The following is a 21066-nucleotide window of genomic DNA, read 5'->3' as shown; positions in this document are numbered from 1 at the left end:
TGCAAGTAGAAAAATAGAAACCACCTTTGGTGTGAAGGTAACAGCGTTCCGTGCACCTTTGGTGTTTAGTGATGTCAGCCACATGATCACCTAGATGTCTTCGGACAGCGCTGGTTCTTTGACTTTGAAACAGAGATGAGCACCATCCTCTAGAGTCAGGAATAACTAGCACATATGTATGAGGGAACCTTTTTGTATGCCCCTGGATGGCACCTCGATAATCTTAACTCGTTTCCAGAGTGTTACCAAAAAAGGTGAAATGAATGTGGTGATGAAATTATACAGTTTTGAGTTTGACTTAGAGGAGCAGGCTGAAAGTGCAAGTTTGCCACCATAATTCTGCTTTCCTATGTTTATCATCCAATTTTAGGTATGTTGCAGAGAACTCCCTTAATTATTGGGAGACTAGAAAGTGTTCTATAATCTTTTTGCTTTTCCCTGTTCACCAGATCCATACGTCAAAGTATCTTTGCTCTGTGATGGAAGGAGACTGAAAAAGAAGAAAACCACTATAAAAAGAAATACACTTAATCCTACCTATAATGAGGCAATAATTTTTGATATCCCTCCTGAGAACATGGATCAAGTCAGTCTGCTTATATCAGTTATGGATTATGATCGGTAAGTGAGCATTTTTGCAATCTCCAAATCCCATCTGAATCATTTCCCCCCTTCACATTTCATGGTATGATTCATTTAATTACATGTACTTTGTACTCAGAAAAATTGTATACTGTATATTCTTGTTTCTGTGTTATTGAGCAGGTGAACATAGTTCTGGGTTTCCATTCTTTTTGATAAGAACATGTTTAGTTTTCTCCATAGAGATAAATTATATTGATCACCAGAACAAAATTGTAATTCTGTCATAATTCTTAGTTATAGAGAAGGCCTTTCAAAATTCACATGCAGGTAAATCTCAGAAAAAGGATATATTCCACCTAGAATTTCTACTTATAAAAACAGTCCAACAGTTGATTGCAAGTATAATAAAGTCACTGTACCTGTTTCACCTAAGGTTTTGACTTCAGGGGTGGCATGTTGGAATTCTTTTTGTTACATTTTTTTAAAATTTGTCAGAGTTAATGCCTTCTACGGAATTTCTAATCCTAAGAAAAAATTGGACACCCATTTCCATTTGGATTCTGAATCTCAGTTTAATAAAATAGAATCTTCAACAGCATGTGTTAATAGCGAGGAAGAAGATTCAGAAACTGATTCTTTATGAGAGACTTGGAATCTTTGTTTTACAACTGAATATATAATTGTTGGAATATGACTACTACACTACTGCTTATTTGTCTAACATGATTCCACGGCTTTCTGATAAGTCAACAAGATTTGAATTGTAGAAATCTAGGCAACCACTACAATATTGAACATATTCTTGCTTTATTTGTTGTCCATATTTTTATAGCACAGATTTTATAGCTCTATACACAAACCTTGTCTAGCTTCTCCATATTATTTTTGAACTGAGGTCCATAGTTCATTCTTTTTGTAACAAGAAAGACTGAGAACAAAGACTGGCTTATACTTCTATGGCTTTTAGAGAGGAAGAGGTCAAGGATCTGGTCTAGAATTAATGCTGAACAATCATGGATAAAGCTTCCCTTATTTGTTTAATATTCAGTTTTCTTGTTTAGTGTAGCATCTAAATCAGATTACGGTAATCTGTGATAAGATATCATTTTTCTTGAGTTTCTATGTCTCACTTAGCTGCTACTTGAAGAGAGAAACTTATGGACATGAAGAAAATCAACTGGTATGGATTCTTTTAGAAAGGATATGTTTGGGAATATTAATACACTGAATGCCTTTTATGCAGAGATTTAAAATACACATTTTTTGCTAGTTGTACTTGAGAAATATATGAAGAAATATTAAGATAGAAGATCAACAGTGGAAAAAGTTACCACCTACTCACCAAATATATTGAACCAAGAAAGAGAAATAAAGCAATAATAAAAACGTGGAAGAACCAGAAAGACTAATCCTACTGAATAAAAGAAATTCCATAGGATAATTCACTCATGGACAATCAAGAAGTAGAAGGAATCAGGGTTAATGAGCCAAAAGAGAATAAAAGTATTAAAAACATATCCTACATGTGATTATTGCTTCCAGGGTTGGCCACAATGAAATTATTGGGGTTTGTCGTGTGGCAAACAATGCTGAGGGACTAGGCAGAGACCATTGGAATGAAATGTTGGCTTATCCACGTAAACCAATTGCACATTGGCATCCACTCGTAGAAGTGAAGAAATCCTTTAAGGAGGTACGTACAGATTTATAATTTTTTTCAATACATGTACAATAGATACTCTAGAAGCAGAGAAACAATCTGGAACCTGCAACTAAAGCCTTTATTAATGAAATAATTGTGGCTCAAGCCATAAGACAAGAATACCACAAATGTTATATGGTTTGGTGGGAAATTTATAGACGCAAAAAGAACTCTTGGGCAGTTCCTGCTATGTTTGAGGTCTATTGCATTTAAGCAAAAATTTGACTGCAGATGGTTTTTTTTTTTCTAAATAAACTATTGCAAACAGAAACAGTGGCATGATGAGTAATCCAGCTGCAATTAATACTTAAAGATTGCTTTGTCACAAATGGATATGACAAGCTAAAACCCATAGGATAAACTAAAAAGAAGATGTGGAAGTTCATTGCAATGAGTCATTTGATAACAGAAAAAGCCACTAAAGTAGAAAATATATTTTGCAGATATATAAAAGATATACAGTGCAATATTTAATGCCAGAGCTTTAATGATTATTTTTCAATGCAGTAAAATCTTGATTTTACAGTCCCTGCAGTCAGAATGACTATTTAATCCAAATTTCATTCACATCAATTTCTGTCATCATGTCCATCAATTTATAATATTAATCCATTAAATGGGTGTGAAATCTAAACTGTAAAAACTAAAACGTTTAGAATGTCTGCTAAGGTTCTTTTCTTTTTATACCCAACAAAACATATTTTGAGGAAAAGAACTTCTAGACAGAATTAGCCATATGAGTCTTGATTGAATTAGGATTAGGATTTAGGTAATCCTAAATTTAGTTTGAGAAGGTTCAAGAACTTCAGGGAAGAAATTGCTTGCCAATTCATCAAGAGTTGGTTTAAACAACTTATTCAAAGCAGGAAGAACTTTATTTAAAACTGTCCTGGTCAGACAATCAACAACCTTATGAAATTATTAAGCCATTTTATTACCTTAAAAAAATTATACCTTAAAAAACTTTGAACATACAGTATCTGCTGTATGTTCATTTTCCAATAACATCTAGCTCAAAGCAGTTTCTCATAAGAAAGAATTTTTTAAAAAAATGTCTTAATATAACATCATACTAAATATATAGCATATCAGCAATACAGAATTAAATATTTAATAAACAATAAGTGCAATTAAAACACATATTGTTTACTCCAATATAATAGCTTAATATTAAATATAAAAAATAAACAGCCTTAAGTTACAAAGCAAACTGATTTGCATGGTAATGTAGTAAGTGGAGATCGTCCTTTGGTTGCTTACAAAAGAAGCTTAGTCCTTGGAAGTAATCTCAGTTTATATAAATCATCTTAAAATTCAGGAAACAAACTGGGAGGCCTTTCCCATCACTCCCCCACCCTCCAGTTGCCCATCTCTTCCTGTCATCTGTGAATCTGAGGCTGTTCAAGATCCAACAGGGATAAGAAACGGTTGTACTTCTAAAATAAGCACTTCAAATGCATGTATGTGTTGTATCCCACCGTTATATCAGACACCCCCCCCACCCCAAATGTTGTTCTTTTCTTTTAGAAGTAGATCAAGCAAGGCAAAAAGAATTGATGCGGATATTTTCTGAAGGAGGGGTTGGAATCTCCACTGAAGCAGAAACTCATTTAAACAAGATCTAGCTTGTTCATTAAATCGAATACATAAATAGTTGAATTACCTTGCTGCCCCAGGGAACCAAATATATTTTCCAGATGCAAATTAAAAAAAAAACAACTTGGCTTCCATGGGCTTTTGCTTTCTTTTATTGAAGTCCAGCTCTGCAGACTAGAAGCAACATTTCTAAAATTGCAGCTGCTGTTCATTGCAATTTCCAGAACAATATACTATAGCCATTTGCTATTAAAAAAATTCCCTTCCTCCTTCTGTTCACCTTCTACTATATAGTTTCCTAAAAGTATATTTGTAATCCAACACATCCAAAGAATCCCAAACTGAAGATTAGGGCAGACTGGAGAATTAAATTTAGAGGTCAGAGAAGGAGTTGAATAAATGTTTCTTTTTCAATTAAACTGTGTTGTCTGGGTATAAATAGTTTTAGGAAATAATAATCAAAATATTTACACATTATAGTATTTTTTTAATCAGCGAAGAGATCCCAAGAAATGAAATGTGATTAAGGAGTTGAATAAGTGTTTCTGATTAGATTAGAAAGAATGGTTCCTTTGATTTCTTTTTTCTTCCTTACTTTATTAGTTTGTGTTAGCTTTTACCTTCATATTTTAAATTTTTAATTATATGTATCTGTATATGCATATGTACATTTATGTAGTATATATAAAAAATATCAATCAGAATAAAGCTGAAAGGGACCTTGGAGGTCTTCTAGTTCAACCCCATGTTCAAGCAAGAGAGCCTATACCATTTCAGACTGGTGGTTTGTCCAGTCTTTTCTTTAAAACCTCCAGTGATGAAGCCCCTACACCTTCTGAAGGCAAGCTGTTCCATAGGCTAACTGTACTCACTCTTAGGAAATTTCTCCTTAATTCCAGGTTGCTTCTCTCCTTGATCAGTTTACATCCATTGTTTCTTGCCTTGATACTTTGGAAAATAGCTCAGTTCTTTTCTTTGTGGTAGTCCCTCAAATACTGGAATACTGCTATCATGTCACCCCTAGCCCTTCTTTTCTCTAGACTGGCCATACCCAATTCCTGCAACCATTCTTCTTTTGTTTTTGTCTCCAGGTCTTTAATCATCTTAATTACTCTTGTTTGCATTTTTTCCAAGTCTCAATATCATTTTTGTAATGTAGTGACCAAAACTGAATGCAATATTCCAGGTGTGATCTTACTAAGGATTTATAAAATGGTAATAATACTTCACATGATTTTGATTCTATGCCTCTGTTTATACAGCCAAGAATTGTATTAGTTGCTGGCTTATGTTTAAGTGATCATCCACTAAGACTCCAAGGTCCGTCTCACAATCACTGTTTTGTAGTCAGGTTTCACCTAGTCTGTACTTGTAACTTTGGTTTGTCCTGCTTCAATGTAAAACCTTGCTTTTCTCCACATTAAATTTCATGTTGTTGGATAGGGTCCACTGTTCAAGTCTTTCAAGATCTTTTGGATCCCAAGCTTGTCTTCTGGGGTATTGGGTATTCGTGTCATCTGTAAATTTGATGAGGCCCCCTTCTATTCCCGCATCTAATTCTTTTATGAAGATATTGAAGAATACTGGGCCTAAAACAGAACCTTGGGGTACCCCACTGCTTACTTCCCTCCAAGTAGAAGTAGTACCATTAGGACTACTCATTGAGTATGGCTTGTCAGCCAGTCACAAATGCATCTGGTGATGATACTATCTATCTCACATTTTTCTAGTTTACCAAGAAATAAGTTGTGCTCTATTTTGTTGAGTGCCTTGCCTTGCTGAAGTTTAAGTATACTATGTTGACAGCATTAAGCTGGTCTACTAATTTAGTCACTTTATCAAATAATGAAATAAGATTGGTTTGGATGATCTGTTTTTAACAAACCTGTACTGGCTACTAGTCTCTCATCCATGAGAAACTAAATGTCTTCAGGAAAGGACAAGAAAGTCCAGTTGCCTCTTGAAAAAGCACCTTTGGGACAACCATGACCTAGATGACTGAGAATCTCCAAAAGCAAGCTATTCTAACTTCTCTTGGAAGGAATCATATTTTATATTTTTATTCCGTAAACTAAAGGTCAAGCACATTGTATGCAGCTCAATTTCTCCTGCTCTAAAGCTTATGAGACTCCACTCTGGTTTGGCACCTGAAAAAGGATGCTTCCATCTTTTGGTCTCCAACTAAAATGCTTCCAATGGCAACATTTTTTCTGGAAAGGGGGTTGGAAGTGGCTACTAGAAGGCTCAGTTCTTTGCCCTTCACTTTCCTCTTACCCCAACAATGATACTGTGGGCTTCAGTTTATATAAAAGCAAATTTCTGTCATGGGGAAAAAATACATAATTGCACCTTTAATATTTTGTATTGAGTACTCATCCGATAAAATGATCGCCCCCACATTATTTAAAGAGGCTCACGAATAATTGTAACCTAAAATTGAGTGCTGAAATATAACTTGAAATATCCGTAAGTTGTAATATGATGATACCTGATAACTTCCTGAGCAGCAATATTAAATGCAATGTGCAATATTAAAACAATGTATTCTACATTATATTCATAATATATTTTATGCATACTTAAAGTGTGTTTATCATGTGCCAGGACTAATTGAGGCTCTATTACAAGATGAAAATTCTTTCTTTTACTGTGTTTTTTCAAATAATAATTCCCCCCAAGTGTAACCAAGTTTACTCTCAAGTAAATATACATAGGATTGCTGCCATATTCAATAAGCTTTGATCTGCTAGCAAAAAGGATGCACATTCTAGTAGTATAAGACATCTGAAAATCATTAACCAGATAAAGTTTTGATCATACCTAAGGACTGGATTCAATATTTGCCTTCATTTTTATGTTTTCCTTTATTCTTTGATCCATTAGAATTTTCCCTGAATGCAAGGGGAAGAACTTTACAAAGTCCTTCTTTACTTCTATAGCACCTTCTATCACCATTTGTAATTTTTAAAGGATTACTCAATTCTTCACTACAGAATTTGGTACCCATCAAAATCAGAAAGAAATTAGAAAGAATGGAATATTTGATTTAAAGAATCCAAAACCGAATTCTAAACAATAAACTGGTCATATTTTATTTTGAAGAGAAAAAAATAGAAGAGACTAAAGTTCTAGACTATTAAAAAGGATAATTGTAGGATAGAATTACAGATGTCACATAGCAAATTGTGTCTGGAAATTCTACATTAAAAAAATAGAGGACTTTGTTCCCCTCATTGAGATGTAAGCTTTCACGGGTGCTAATTACTATCACAAGACACTACCTTTAGATTCAAGTACAGCATGTATTCCTTTGATCGCCTTCTGCTAAGAAAAATTCTGAGCAATATGCAGGATTGGGAAGCCTTCATGAATAAATAAATGAATAAAAATCCCAAACTGCCAAACCAAACATAACACAATATGCTGTTCCTTTGTGGATGTGAAAAAATATGAACCAGATATATCAACCGAGACCAAGTCTGCAAGCCTTTATGTTGTTGAAAACACCACTTCACATCTGCCAAAAATAAACCTATTTAACACCTGGCAATTTAATGACTATTTACAATGTAACTATTGATGGGATTTACCATAATTTTCAGTAATATGGAAGTACTCTGGAATGTGAACTGAAAATCTTAGTGTTTTTTTATTTAGGGCTAACAAATTTGAACTGCAAAAATTTGTATGATGACTAGATAACAGGAAAGAAAGTTATACGTTTCTCATTTCTTTTATAAAGTCATGTGGTCCCTTGTATTTTTGCAAAGCAGATCTGACACCCATACTTTTCTTCATGAAATTAGAAATCAATATTAATCTGGTACATGTTGGATTGTTGTTTTGCTTAGCATTTGTCCTGCATGGTTACAGGGTTGGCTTCTTATTGCACTGCTCTCTCCTAGTTCTCCCAGAAAAACTTACCAATGCATAACACAATGCATTGACTTCAATTGGCTTGTCACAGAACCTGATCAAGGTTGAGAGTGAAGGTCACCCAGCTGGTTTCTGTACCTAAGGAGAGTTAGGAAACCCGGCTCTGCTCACTTCTAATCTAGTACCTTAACCCTTACACCATGCTGGCTCTCTGGTACCGTATATATTGGATTAACAGGAGTACATCAAATTACCATAGTAAGAGTTTATTTCTATTATCTCTTTTTTCTTATATTACATATGAACTGTGGCAGAAAGAAAATCTTCACAATGTGGCCAGATTGAAATTTCTCATGTATAGTATTTCATATGTTCTCTTATTATTATTATTACTAGTCAGTATTCAAAAAAGATTTTTATACTTGCTTTTGATTAAAGTTTCATGGGTATTTTTTTGATCTTGCAATTGCATAGGATATGATCCAAGAAAAATGGGGAGGGGAGTTAGCATGGGAAAAAGTAACAGCTGGGTTGCAGTGGCCTGACTGTAAATTTCATTAGAACTATGGTAGCAGTCTCTAGTAATCATCCTTCCCTAAGCTGGTACCTTCTGGGGCATTGTTGTTGTAATTCTTGAACTTTCCACTAACATGGCCAAAGGAATTTTAGAAGTTGCACTTCTAACATATTTGCAAGGTACCAGATGAGGAAGTCTATAATGAGTATGATTTAACCCAACCAAACTGAAACAACTCCTAAGTGCTAATCACTTATGCCCTATTGAAATCTGCAAATGACCCTTTATGTATTTCTACCAACAGCAATGTCCAGGGTTGAATGCCCCCAAGGCAGTGATGCCTGTAGCAGAACCGTCCAATCCCCTTTCTACTATGATGCTGCCTTCCTCCAAATATTCCAAGGTATCAGACAAGGGTCATTCTTTACACAGGAGATCTATTTAAAAGTATAATAACAATTTCTAAAAATAATTAAACAAACCCTGATGGCAAAGGGCTAGCAAAGATTTCTGTAGAAAAAGGTTGGCTATATCTGACATTGCCACAGATTAGCATCAATTTAACACTATAAAACATTTACAATTTAATAAGGCAATTTCAAACTTTGACACTGATTTATTTTTCTAAAAAATACATCAAGTACTTAATGAGAAGGTTGGTCTAGAAGACCTCCAAGGTCCCTTCCAACTCTGTTATCCTATTATTCTATTGTGTTATTCTGAGACCAAGTGATAACCCAGGTACTTGATTAAAAGTAATTTCTTTTATGTATTTAAAACAATGAAAACATTTTAAAAAACAAATCATCACACATGGAATCAATCTCAAACTGTTCTAAACAGTTTACAATTACTTCTTAGATTTTTTAAAAAAATGTTTACTCTATAAGTTGATAGTTTGTATAAGAGAAATTCATTTTATTAACAGCAGATCAATATGAAACTAATTTTGTACGCTGCACAGATTCATCTATTCGTACAGACCATCTCTTCTGTTACCCCTTGCATTCTTGAAATGAAAGACATTGAAGGAGAGAAAACTGTATCTCTTTCTAGGGACCTTGTGGTATAGTGACTAGAATGTTGAAGTAGGATTGGGGACAGATGGCTTGAAATTCCCATTCATTCATGAAGATAATCATGAACATGATTTTATATTGCGGCTTCTCTCTCAGTCTGACTCTCCTCACAGGATACATGTGAAGGTGAAATGCTGAAGGAAAACCAAATTCACCTCTCTTTTTTTGGATGAAAGATAAGATGTACAATATGCAATCATGTTTATATGGCCACAAATGCACTCTAGTACATTCATATTCTACATTTTTCATATAGAATTGTACAAATATATCTCTTATATGCAGGGGTGCCCAATCTCTGGGCCATGGCCCACTACTGGCTGTGACCTATTCACAACTGAGTCATGTGAGTAACATGCAACTCAACTTGTGTGAGTGGCGGGCTGACGCACACATAAGCATGGGTGCAGACAGCCAAACTTTGAAAGTTAACTGTACATGTATGTATGCGTGCGCCAGCCCCACTGCTTGTGTGAGTTGAGCTGCATGCCAGCCCAATGTTCACATTCCCAGGTTCCCCTTTCCCTCCCTCAGCCAGACTGCCAAGCCACAAAGGTTAGGGACTGCTGTCTTAATAGTCCTTTACATAATTTGTGTGATGATGCAATGACATGTCACTTGTCATCCTTGCCTCTTGCTGATGTCCTGTACACTGTCTCCCCACAGATCTGTAAATAAAACTCTCCCAATGTAATGCATGGTAAATAGTCATTAGCTTTTTCATTTTTCAAGCTGTCCTGTTCAGCTTGTGTCTAGTTAATAATTGCTATTATTATAATTATTATAATTGTTATATACTACTGAAAGTTGGGTTTATCTGTTTGTACCCTCATGTTAGCCCAAACAATACATTATACACAAGAACTTACTTTTTAATCAAAGTACCTAAAATCTGCTAAAGTAAAGGATGTGTAAAAATCTGGGACCCATTACTCCTGTGGAATTAAAATTACCACAATGTTCAGTCCAGTTTTATTTGCAAAGCTGTGTCTGTCATGTGATCTTGATTTTAGATGCTCCTAACTAGCTTCCCACATGCGAAGTCAATGGGAAAGTTATGACTCCAATGAGTCATAATTAACCAGTTATTATTATATTTATTTGCTGCTGGAGCCTCCAGATTCAGAAGAGTGTACAACTTACAGTTTAGAATAAATATCTAGAGTGGAATAGTTAACATTTTAAAAAATTAATATAGTAAAAGCAAAACACAAATAACATTAAACAAAATATAAATAATTAATATAATAATAACATAAAAATTAACACAAAATAAAAAATGTAAAACACCAAAGGAAAAATAAATCATATCCAAAATCTCTCCATAAATGCCGTTTAGAAGACTGCCAGTGATGAGAACAGTCTAGAGCAGGGAAGTCAAACTTGTGTCGTTACAGTGTCATCACGTGACATATTGTGACTTTCCCCCTTTCACTAAAACAAAAAAGGGTGTGGCCAATGCATGATGCATCTGGCCCGCGGGCTGCGAATTTGACTCTCCTGGTCTAAAGGGAAGCCCTTCCAAGTGCCATGATTGAAAAGTAATTTTGTTGAGAAACTTGCATAACATTTACTTGAAACTGCTTTATATAACTGCAAAACAGATTGCCAGTAATGTATAATGAACATCCCTGTAAGTATGCTTCTGCCATATGCCATACAATGCTATTTACTTCCACACTTGATCTGATTTTCAGTTTCAGCAATGACTTTATGTCTAGGAAATGGAGCCTACTAAATTGTATTATCTAAGAATTAGATAATTGAAAATCAAATTTAGATTTGATATAGGTCAATTTAAAAAAAAAATATTGCCACATCAGTATAGTAAAATGAGAAATAACTTAAGGGCAAACATCTTCTGATAAGATAAGGAAACTTGTTGAAGTGCACTGAAATTTCATGATGTATTAAATGATCACAGTTTGCTCTTTAAAAAGTATAATGTTGGTAATCTGTCCCTTTTATAATCTGTACCAACCTGTACCACTTTTAGCATTTTGTATTATGAACCAGCTACACTATTCCAAAATAGTTCCACCACTAAGTTTTAACCAAGTCATGGATAACAATTGCCACATCAAATCAATTTAGGAATAATCATATCTGATGTAGCAGATATATTTGTACAAACGTATCTTGATTATTGCCGCTATTTGAGAATCTAAAATCAGTTGAGAGTCAGGAAGTATTCCATGATTTTGGTTCTGGTCTGTCAGGGAGAACGTAATTCCATTGAAAAGACATGGAATATCAACATAAAACTTTGGGCTTCTATTTACGAAGACCATTTCCATCTTGTCCAGTTTTAATTTCATCTTGTTTACTTTTAGCCTGTTATCAAACTTAGATCATATTTAAAATATTTACTTACTTGAAGTTAAATGGCAAGAATCGGTAAAGATAGTTGCTCTCACTATACTACCAGAAGTTCTACTCAAAGATTCAGATAGCTTCCCCCAGTGGTTTCATATGGATGTTGACCAGCACATGAGGAACATAATGGCTTAATCAGAAAAGATCTATTTGTTACTTCCAGATCAACTGAAGGTTTCTTTAATAGTGTCCTTAAAAAGTGGATAAACATTTTTCCCTCAATCAAGCAATTATTTCCCTTAATTATCTGACTGATTTAATTATCCAGGAGGGCAAAGGTTGAGCAGGCATTTCTCCAGGCAATGCTAAAAACATTAGAAGAAGACCTGCTATGTGTATACCTTGTATTTCAAGCCATATGAATAAAGGGGTTCTGAGAGTATGGTCCCAATAAATGCAGAGACGCCAGTTTAGAGAATTGACAGAAACTGTGTATGTATGTGTGTAATTTAATTTTCAAATTAATTTTTAATATTAAGTGAAGCCTTTTAATCTTTTTGTAATTATATTATCTCCTATTGTATTACACTGTAAAAACGTACATAAAATTAGTTTTAACACTAATATAGCAATTATTGTCAATGTTTCCACAGATATTTCAATTACATTATAATGCTTTTGTGCAGGAGCAGACTTACTTATTATTCATTCATTATGGATTGAGGAGGAATGGATTGAGGCTCAGAGACTAAGATTTATGATCCAGGTTAAAGTAAAATATGAAACAAAGGTAGCAGCACTTAGGAATTTAGTCATCATTGGGAATGTAATTTCTGAATGATGGTCTCATAGGAATGTCTAATCTACAGAATTATGGATAGATTATGGCTACCTCAGGTTTTTTTAAGGTAATCAGGCCTACAGGGATAGACCTTTTTAACCCCTATGGTCATCATATTGTATTATTTTCTGATTTGTATTGCTTTGAGGGGTTGTTTTTTAATAATATTGTAGACAAATTGAGGCCTTCCCTGTTTCATTTAAAAAATTTTCTAAGTCCTTACCAATTTGTCAACTGTTTTTAGCACAAATCTCATATTTACTCATGCTACATTCTTCTCATTCAACAGCACATTTTTCTGCTAAGTAATCTTAGTTTGCTGATCATTCATCCATCATTTTGCTTACCCTTGCATAGAATTCAGTTCTCCATCTCCCCCCTCCTTTGTAATAACTTATTCCTAATATATTTGCAGAGTATTCTGTTGATAAGGTCTCTGTGGGACCTTATTCTGCCTTATTAATATGCATTGATTTCTCTACATTGGCTTTGTTTTGCCCTTCCTTCTAATATTCTGTTATCATTAAAGTCCCCCCCTTTCTCTGCTTATGTCCTTTCTGTGCTGCTGTATCATTGCTCACTCCCTCAGTTCGTCCTCTTTTTCTCCCACTTTGTTTAGAAGACTTTTAAAAAGTATCTTTGATTTTCTTATTTTTCAGTATGAGGACCTTCTGTTATAGGAAAGCCTTCTGTAATTTGAAACTTTTTCGATATATTTCAATTCAACACTTTGACTATGTTATCTGGGGATTATGAGTGAAGACATCAATGTTTGTAAAGACCACAAAATTGGGAAAGAATAGGGATAAGGTAGGATAGCATAGGATAGGATAGGACAAAAAGACAAAACAAGATAAGATGATACAAGATAGGGCAAGTCAAGGTGAAATGGGATGAGATGAGGGAAGGGGAGAGGAGAGGAACAGAGATAACATTTATTGTCATTTTTTCTGTATACATAATGGCATACTTTAAAATGAAATTCTGATTCTGCTCTCAAAAGAAAAAACACCATGCAGCAAACAATGTCAGCATCCAAAGGATAATAATAATAATAACAGCAGCATCCAAAAATGCCAAGTAATACAAAATGACACCAAACTTACATACATAAATACATGCAGAAGAATATAGAAGATTAGAAAGAATATTTTAATGTATCCCTTTTGCATTTAGAGAGGCCACCTTTTTCCATCATCTCTGTCTATACCTTTGTCTTTGTAACAGAAAACCTGTGGATAAGAATTTCTACTGGGTTTTTTTCAAATATAAACATGAAATTTGGGGGGAAAATACATAACAGTAATTACGATTTTGTAAATTGTGTTAGGCATGCTCACTAGCACATTGAAATTTTTACTTGGTTGCTTCAGTTCAGTTTGTTATCCAGTATAAGCTTTAACTTTCTCAGAGCCTGAATCAATAATTTCCATCCTATGATTCAATGTGGACACCTGTGAATCTTTCCCTCTATCTTTACTAAAGCCTTCTCCAGAGACATCATCTTCTCAATTCCATTTATAGCTTTCAGAAGATGTATTTTTTTTAATAATGAGAAGCTGAGCAAGAAACATAATCCCTCTTGGCCTACATCATGTCTTTCCCCCATTTTACACATTCTACTGTAATTTTTAAATTCAGCAAAGTGTAGACATTACTGATTTATTCTCATAGTGCAAAAAAAAAAGTAAAAGTAAAAAAAAAATCCCAGAAATGCTAATCTCCATTTAGGAAAGCAATATATTTTAAATCCAGACTTAATCATCCCTAGCGTAGAACATTTAAACCAGTAGTTCTTTTTTATTTTCCTCCACTTATTTATTGGTTTCACTATAAGCATGATTAAGCCTGAATCCAATCCAAACTTCCTTTCAAGTGTGTACACTCCTGCAGGCATATTAATGGAGATTGCCACTAGGTCCATGGAAAGAAATGCATGAATGTAATTGGATCCTCTCTTAAATTTAAACTAATGAGACTACCCACTTATGCAGGGGTTTAATTGGTGTCTAAACACAGATAGAGGAACTAAGTTAGTTTGTGAATTGCTTATGACGTTGTTTAAAAAAATCAGCTGCCTTTTTTCTTTCCACAGTGGCATGGCCGTGCAGCCAGCTTTGATAGTCAAAGTTCCTGCCCCTCTCCCAAACCACCTTCAACACCATGATCCATCAAGTGGTGAATATTGGGTCTCAACCAAATTCTTTTTGTTTTGCTCTGATATTTTCTCCATGGGTCTTGAATTCTGATTCAACCTATTGCTGAGTAACAGAAGAATGGGGATCAGACATTCCTTGTTTCCACAGTGAAAAAAGGCACCAAGCCCTTTTACAGTGATGTTTGTCTTAGTTATTTCTTTCTCTCAAGGTGATGTACTTTGTGTTTTTTCACTTTTTGGATATGACTGCTAAGAAGAAAAGAAAAGAAAAGAAGAAAGAAAAGGCATAGGCTGGAACTCTGGCCTATAAAATAACATGTAAAATAGTTATTTGTGTGTATGTAAAGTGACAAATAATAGAGAGCTGTTGTACTTCTGCCCATCAGCATGCAGATTTAAAAGAGACAGCAGAATGAAAAATGAGAAGGCCTTGATTAGTCTCCTTGTGACATGTGAACACCCTTTTGTTATTGTGATCAGTGAGACATTACAGCTTTTCTTATTCATGCTGTGATGTTCATGGAATCTGTGAAATACAGCCCAGCCTGTCCTTCTGTATATTTTAAAGAGTTGCTAATTCCTCAGGGAGAAATGATCCATTTTTTTTGTAGTTGTGTTTTTGAAAGAGCCTTTTGCATGAATTCAGCTGCTTAAGGTCCTGTGAACTCCTGTGGCAGTTCTGCACTGATTACAGGTTTGTGAACTTTTTTTTAACTATTTCTCTTTTATATATTGATTTGCCATTTCTCCTCCCCCCCCCCCCGCCTGCCCGCTAAAATTGTTATATTTAGATAGGTCTTTTTTCATTGTGATTTGGTTCAGGTTTTGTCAAGAAGCAAATACACTGAATTAAATTAGTTTGCCACAATTATTTTAAAAATTAACTTCTTTACATTTGGAATCTCAAACAGGGCAAAACATCTTTTACACTTTTACACTTCTCTGCCCTGCAAAAATGAAAGATTACACATTTACAACGTTTTCACAATAATTATTTCTAATAGAGTTTTGTTTCCTTTTTATTAAATCACAAGGTTGTCACAGGTCATTTATCTTCATCTGATTTTGAGGGTGCTAATAATGGCATGCTGGTGCTGTATGTAATTTTACTCTCATTTGCCCACCATTGCTCAAAATACTTTTCTGTGTTTGCCTCTCTTGCCTGTGCTTACAGCCGGTTTTTAATATTTAAATACAGCAATCAAGTTAGCTGCACTAGATTAACATGGGTCTTTCTGGGAATTTATCATTATCTTTTCTCTCCTACTTCGAGAATCATTTTTAAACGTTCTTTTTAATTTCTCCAGGGACATGCAAAAACCCTTGGTCCCTTCATAGCCAAACATAGTAAACTTTTGCTGCACATTTTGGCAAGTATTTTCCCCCCCAATGCAAATACCAAAAGTCAGTTAATATTAAATCTACTTCAGCTCAAGCCTTGCACTTTCATTATCTTCAACATCCTGGTACCTGCTATGTCTTATGTACCTGCTTCTATGCTGTTGCCGAACAACTGAAAGGTGGCAGTCATAGTGGCCAGGCTGCTGACATGTGGTTACTACAATACCAGAATTATCAATAACCATTTGTAACATTGCTCAGTGATGAAGACTTAATGTTGACACTGCTGAAAGATGAAGCTTGTAAAGTTTTGGCATGAATAGAGCTCTGCTAATCCACCTATGGAACCAATACTTTTAAAAGAAACATAATATACAAATATCGATGATCTCAGTTTAGAGCATTAACTTTCCAAAGCTTTCATTGCATGAAATCAATTTACTTGTCTTCTGGGAATTAATATTTAAGCACAATGAGCGTTAGGAAAACTTGAATACATCTGGTTTCACTGAACTAAACAGAACTATATTGTATTGTTACCTTTTCCCATCCTATTAATTTCAGTGGGAACTGAGATGTCTCCAGCTTTCTCTAAATTTTTCTCCACACAGCAAATATGATCCATGTCTGGAAGCCAAGGTCTAAATAAGGATTATCATTCTGAATCTCATTCTCCAAAGGTCAAATGTTGCTACTAGGATGAGGGTATATACATCTTGTGGCACATACATAATACCTCTTCTCTGTACTGTGCACTGAGAAACAAATTAACAAAGCTTACAGACTTAAAAACACTGGCCAGCTCTTCAGTAGGTAAAGCCAATATCCAGAGGCCATCAGTTTCTGGATCAGAGAAATCAATTACAATGTATAAATGGTTCCTTGTAGTGAGTTTTCATGAGAGTCTTAAAAATGACTTAGTTTACAAAAATACCTCTGCTAAGCTTCTTCCCTTTGGTTTTGTTAGGCTTTTTATCTACTTGACAGGGATATTATTGTGTCTTTCAAGTGATATTTGAAATATTTTGCTTTTAGACTTGCAATATTACTTGTAACGACCAAAATGTTCTCAAATCACTGTACATTAACGTTCCACCCATAAACATTCAGTGCTGAGCCCAATTTTTTAACAAACACTTTTAAAATTTAATCATAATCCTTATCCCTGCATTAATGTTCTGACTCACTGATCTGAATACTTTCCAGACTTCTGTAAATAACTTTGTAGGGAAATTTTGTTCCGCTAAAGACCAATTTGTTCTAGCTCTTCACCACACCTTGTGTCTTAATTTCCTCTGTACGTGCCACATGCTACAGGAGCATCAGTCTAATAAAGTGACTTTTTTTTGGAACTCTTGTCTTGCGCATAATTCTGTTGTTTTTTTTCAATTTCTTTTTTGCAACTAGGAAAGGAAACAGCCAGTCAGTTAATAAAACAACATTGTGTCAACTGCAGAAACAAAAAGGCATTGTAACAAGCTGAAAGGTACAGTTTAGTTTCTGTTAGGAAATACATTTTTTTGCGATCTTACCTAGCAGATGGTTCTGAAAATAAGATATTTTCAAGTACATAGTGTATTTTATCATTGTTTCCCTCAATTTGAGGCCTTTAAAATGGGGTGGTCGTATTCCTAGAAAACATCGTTTCATACACTCTCAGTGTAACAAAGAGAATGGGTTTCAAAGGTCATGAGAATCTAAAACTTAAACTTTTTTAATTTGGCAAGTTAGAAGATTTAAACAGTGTTGAAAATGTAATTTTGATTAAGAGCCATCAAATTGATGACAATTGTTAGCACCTATCACACAGATAATATATCCTCAATCTGGCTTTTCAGATATTCCAATGATGGCTGCGTAATAACTGGAATTGAATTGAACCTTGCTTATCCATATCTTCTCTTTCCATTTCCAGCATTATACACTTCTAGAGAGACTAGGATCTTCTTATAATGCGCTGAAGATATAGTAATTTAAGCCAAGGGACTTGTATCTCATGTGAAAACTTTGGTTTGATTTATTGTGATCCATTTGTTAGTTTTACTGGGTACCCATGATGATCTTGGGATTCTTTTCCAAGAACAAAGTTCAAAAGTGTTAATACACTTTTTCCTTCAATGCGTTTGATTTTCTTTTAATCAGTTTCTATTTGTCCATTGGCATCCTTCAACATATTAATTCAAGATCTGAATCTCCCTCTGAGTTCAGAATTCTTTTGGAAGACTTTCCTTGTTTTTCTATTTCTATTTCTACTTTTGATGTCTACATATATCACTGTAATACTGTTTCTTGTCTCTTCTACAGCTTTCTGAAATTCTTTGTTACATTCCTTCCCAACTTTTTGTTTTATTGGCTTTGGATTCTTTTTTGTTCTTGGCAGTTTCTACCGTGTTTTGTCTTTTAGTTTTCTTTCTACTTGTTTTTGTCTCAAATTCAACCTTAACAATTTCTTTTATTTCATGCTAGTGTTCTTCTGCTTCCAAATCAGTGAGATATAGGACTGTAAAAGCAATTCCCGGTGTTGTCTTTGAAAATTGTGAATACAGTATTTGTTCAAAATGATATTGTGGAAATTGACTGGTAAGGATTTCTGGGGAAGAAACGGCAGACTGGTAGATTGACTCTTTCAACCTTTTCTAGAGGAAGTGAGGATGTGAGATTACCCACATTGCACCCCATATGTTTGCTCCTCCCCAAGGAAATTGCCCTGCAGTGGTCACCAGAGTGTGGGAGAAGTGAGCTGAGAGAATTTGCTGTTCTTTGTCTAGCTGCAGATGGAACCTTCAGAGGACACTAAATTTGCACTTCCTTTGTTAATCACCGTTGGAAATTGCCTATTGACTGTTTTAAGGAAGTTAAAGTGACAAGACTGGAAACACCAGATCACTGTCTTCAATCCTTATCATAAGAAATGAAACTTTATCTTTATAAACTTTAAGAATTCAAAGTAAACAGCAGGAAAAGGTTTTAACTATGAAAAGTTTCAAACAGATTAGGGGCTCAGAAAACGTTGGGAGATTTGATGTTGAATATTGAAACTTTGAAATTAATTTTAAAGAATAAGTTCTTTTTTATTGGAAAAAATATTTTGATATTAAAGACACTAACAATAGGATTCAGATATTATTGAGGAATTACAGTGAGACTTTAAATCAACAACTTCAGCTTATGCATTTTTATGAAGAATCTGTTTCCAGAAGAGCTGCGACATCAGAAGATTTTATTACGGAAAATGTTCTGACATGGGAAAAAATGTGAACAGGAATTTTTCACTAATATACCAAAAAAATAGTGGATGAGGCTATAAAGAGTAAGATGAAAATAAAAATTACAATTCATTTTTATGTAAAAGGAAGGAACATAAATTGGCTCATTTGATGAGGGTCGAAGTGGAATATGTTGTTATTTTCAGGGGATTTTGGGGCGGATTTGTTCTAGTCTGGAAAGATATTATTAGATTTACTTGCAGTTAACATGGTGTTAACACCTTTTTCCCCCTACAGTCAATTTATCTATTCTAATCTGATAGCATCTAAATTGGCTTAGTATCTAACTGCCTTTGCATTTAAAGTAAGAAATCTTTATGAGCTTGTTCTCTTTAAAGGAGATATTGCCCTTCTTTGTCATGTTAAATTTCAGCCTTTTGTTTATTCTGGGGTACTAGGAGCACTTGATGCCTTCTAAACATGGATTTGGTTACAGTGAAAGAGTGAAATTGTTTATACTTGTAATGAGGATGGGAAGTTGGTTTCCTCCTTTTTCTTTTCTCTTTCTATATTTTCTTCCTTTTTTGCTTTCTTGCATTTTTATTCTCTCTCTTTTTAGTTTGTGTTATCTTTTATTATTGTAATTAAAATGTTTAATAAAAGTATTATTTTAAAAAATAAGCTGACTGGTTTTGTTCTTTTGTTTTAACTTGATTGGACACTTGAAGATAAGCATTTTTTATCTGTTCCATGGAAAATCTCCACTTATATGTTTCCTTCTGTATCTGAGTGCTTTGTCCTAATAATATACTCAATTTTATTTCTGTGTACTCCACCTGATGATGCCTTAGTACATAGGCATCATTTTCTTTGTTTGCTTGAATGGTGTTACCAATGAAAAAATAATGGATTGACAGAGATTGATAAGCCATTCTCCTGCCTCATTTTGATTTCCAAGGCCCTATGGTGTTGTGGCTACAATTTTCTTCTTTGTATTTCTACCATTGGCATTCATTCTCTGTTTCTATACAAGTGTTTTGACCTGTCAAAATTGTAAGATTGTTCTTAATAGTTCCTTGACTGAGCTGATGTTTACTGTTGGATTGTATATTAGAAGGCATGGAGGAACCTGGGGATGGAGTTGGGAAAGGAAACATCCTAGAATCCCTATTTAGCCATATCCAGACTAAGTCCAACCCAGCTTCAATTCTGTGGACCCTTATTTATCTCCAAGCAGGAATTAATGTTAATTTGGAAGATTCTTGTGCACATAGTATTTATTAATAAATCAGTTTAATTGGACCTTCACATGTGGACCTGGCCTTTTATGCCTAATATTAATCTGGATTAATCTAGATTGGTTCAGGGAGGGGATGGGCTTAGTTTACTTGTAATTATGTAAAGGTTCTAGGTTGATCTGTCTTTTAACTCCACCCCCAGGTTCTGCCACTCCTTCTTCATTGGAATGTGTGTTTGAGTTGATAGTTCCTTGATTGGGGTATTGCTTACTGCTTGATTGTTGGTCTGGTATTGGGTTTCTGGGGGTTCCCTAAATTTGACTGAATTTTTTATTACCAAGCTAGGTAACATCATGGGTGTATAATGCAATATACTGGCATATAGTGCAATACACTGGCTGTTTATATAAACTTGCCTTACCAATCTTAGTTGGTGCATGCTTTCTTCTTTTATGGCACTTTGATTAGTGTATTGTTTTTCCTTTGGTTTTTTTAAAAATAATTTAGCAATTTATACTTAAATGCAGGAAGACCCATCATTTGTATTTATTTGTTTGTTTGTTAAGTTTATTTGCCACCTGTCTCGTGATGGGGCTACTTTAAGCGGCTTA

The 21066-nt window shown here is 34.5% G+C and overlaps 1 protein-coding gene across 1 annotated transcript in view; it reads left to right on the top strand.

The window, feature by feature from the left end:
- The window catches only part of SYT6 (synaptotagmin 6), a 68694-nt gene extending 54015 nt beyond the window's left edge, over positions 1–14679 (top strand). The window contains exons 5-7 of the mRNA XM_032218584.1: positions 450–621; positions 2128–2278; positions 14608–14679. Of these exons, the coding sequence (XP_032074475.1) occupies positions 450–621; positions 2128–2278; positions 14608–14679 (395 nt within the window). The remainder of the gene's footprint in view (positions 1–449; positions 622–2127; positions 2279–14607) is intronic.
- Positions 14680–21066: the final 6387 nt, after the last annotated feature.

Source organism: Thamnophis elegans, chromosome 5 (genome assembly GCF_009769535.1).
Source record: "Thamnophis elegans isolate rThaEle1 chromosome 5, rThaEle1.pri, whole genome shotgun sequence".
Lineage (NCBI taxonomy): Eukaryota > Metazoa > Chordata > Lepidosauria > Squamata > Colubridae > Thamnophis > Thamnophis elegans.
This window is presented reverse-complemented; position numbering and strand designations above follow the sequence as displayed.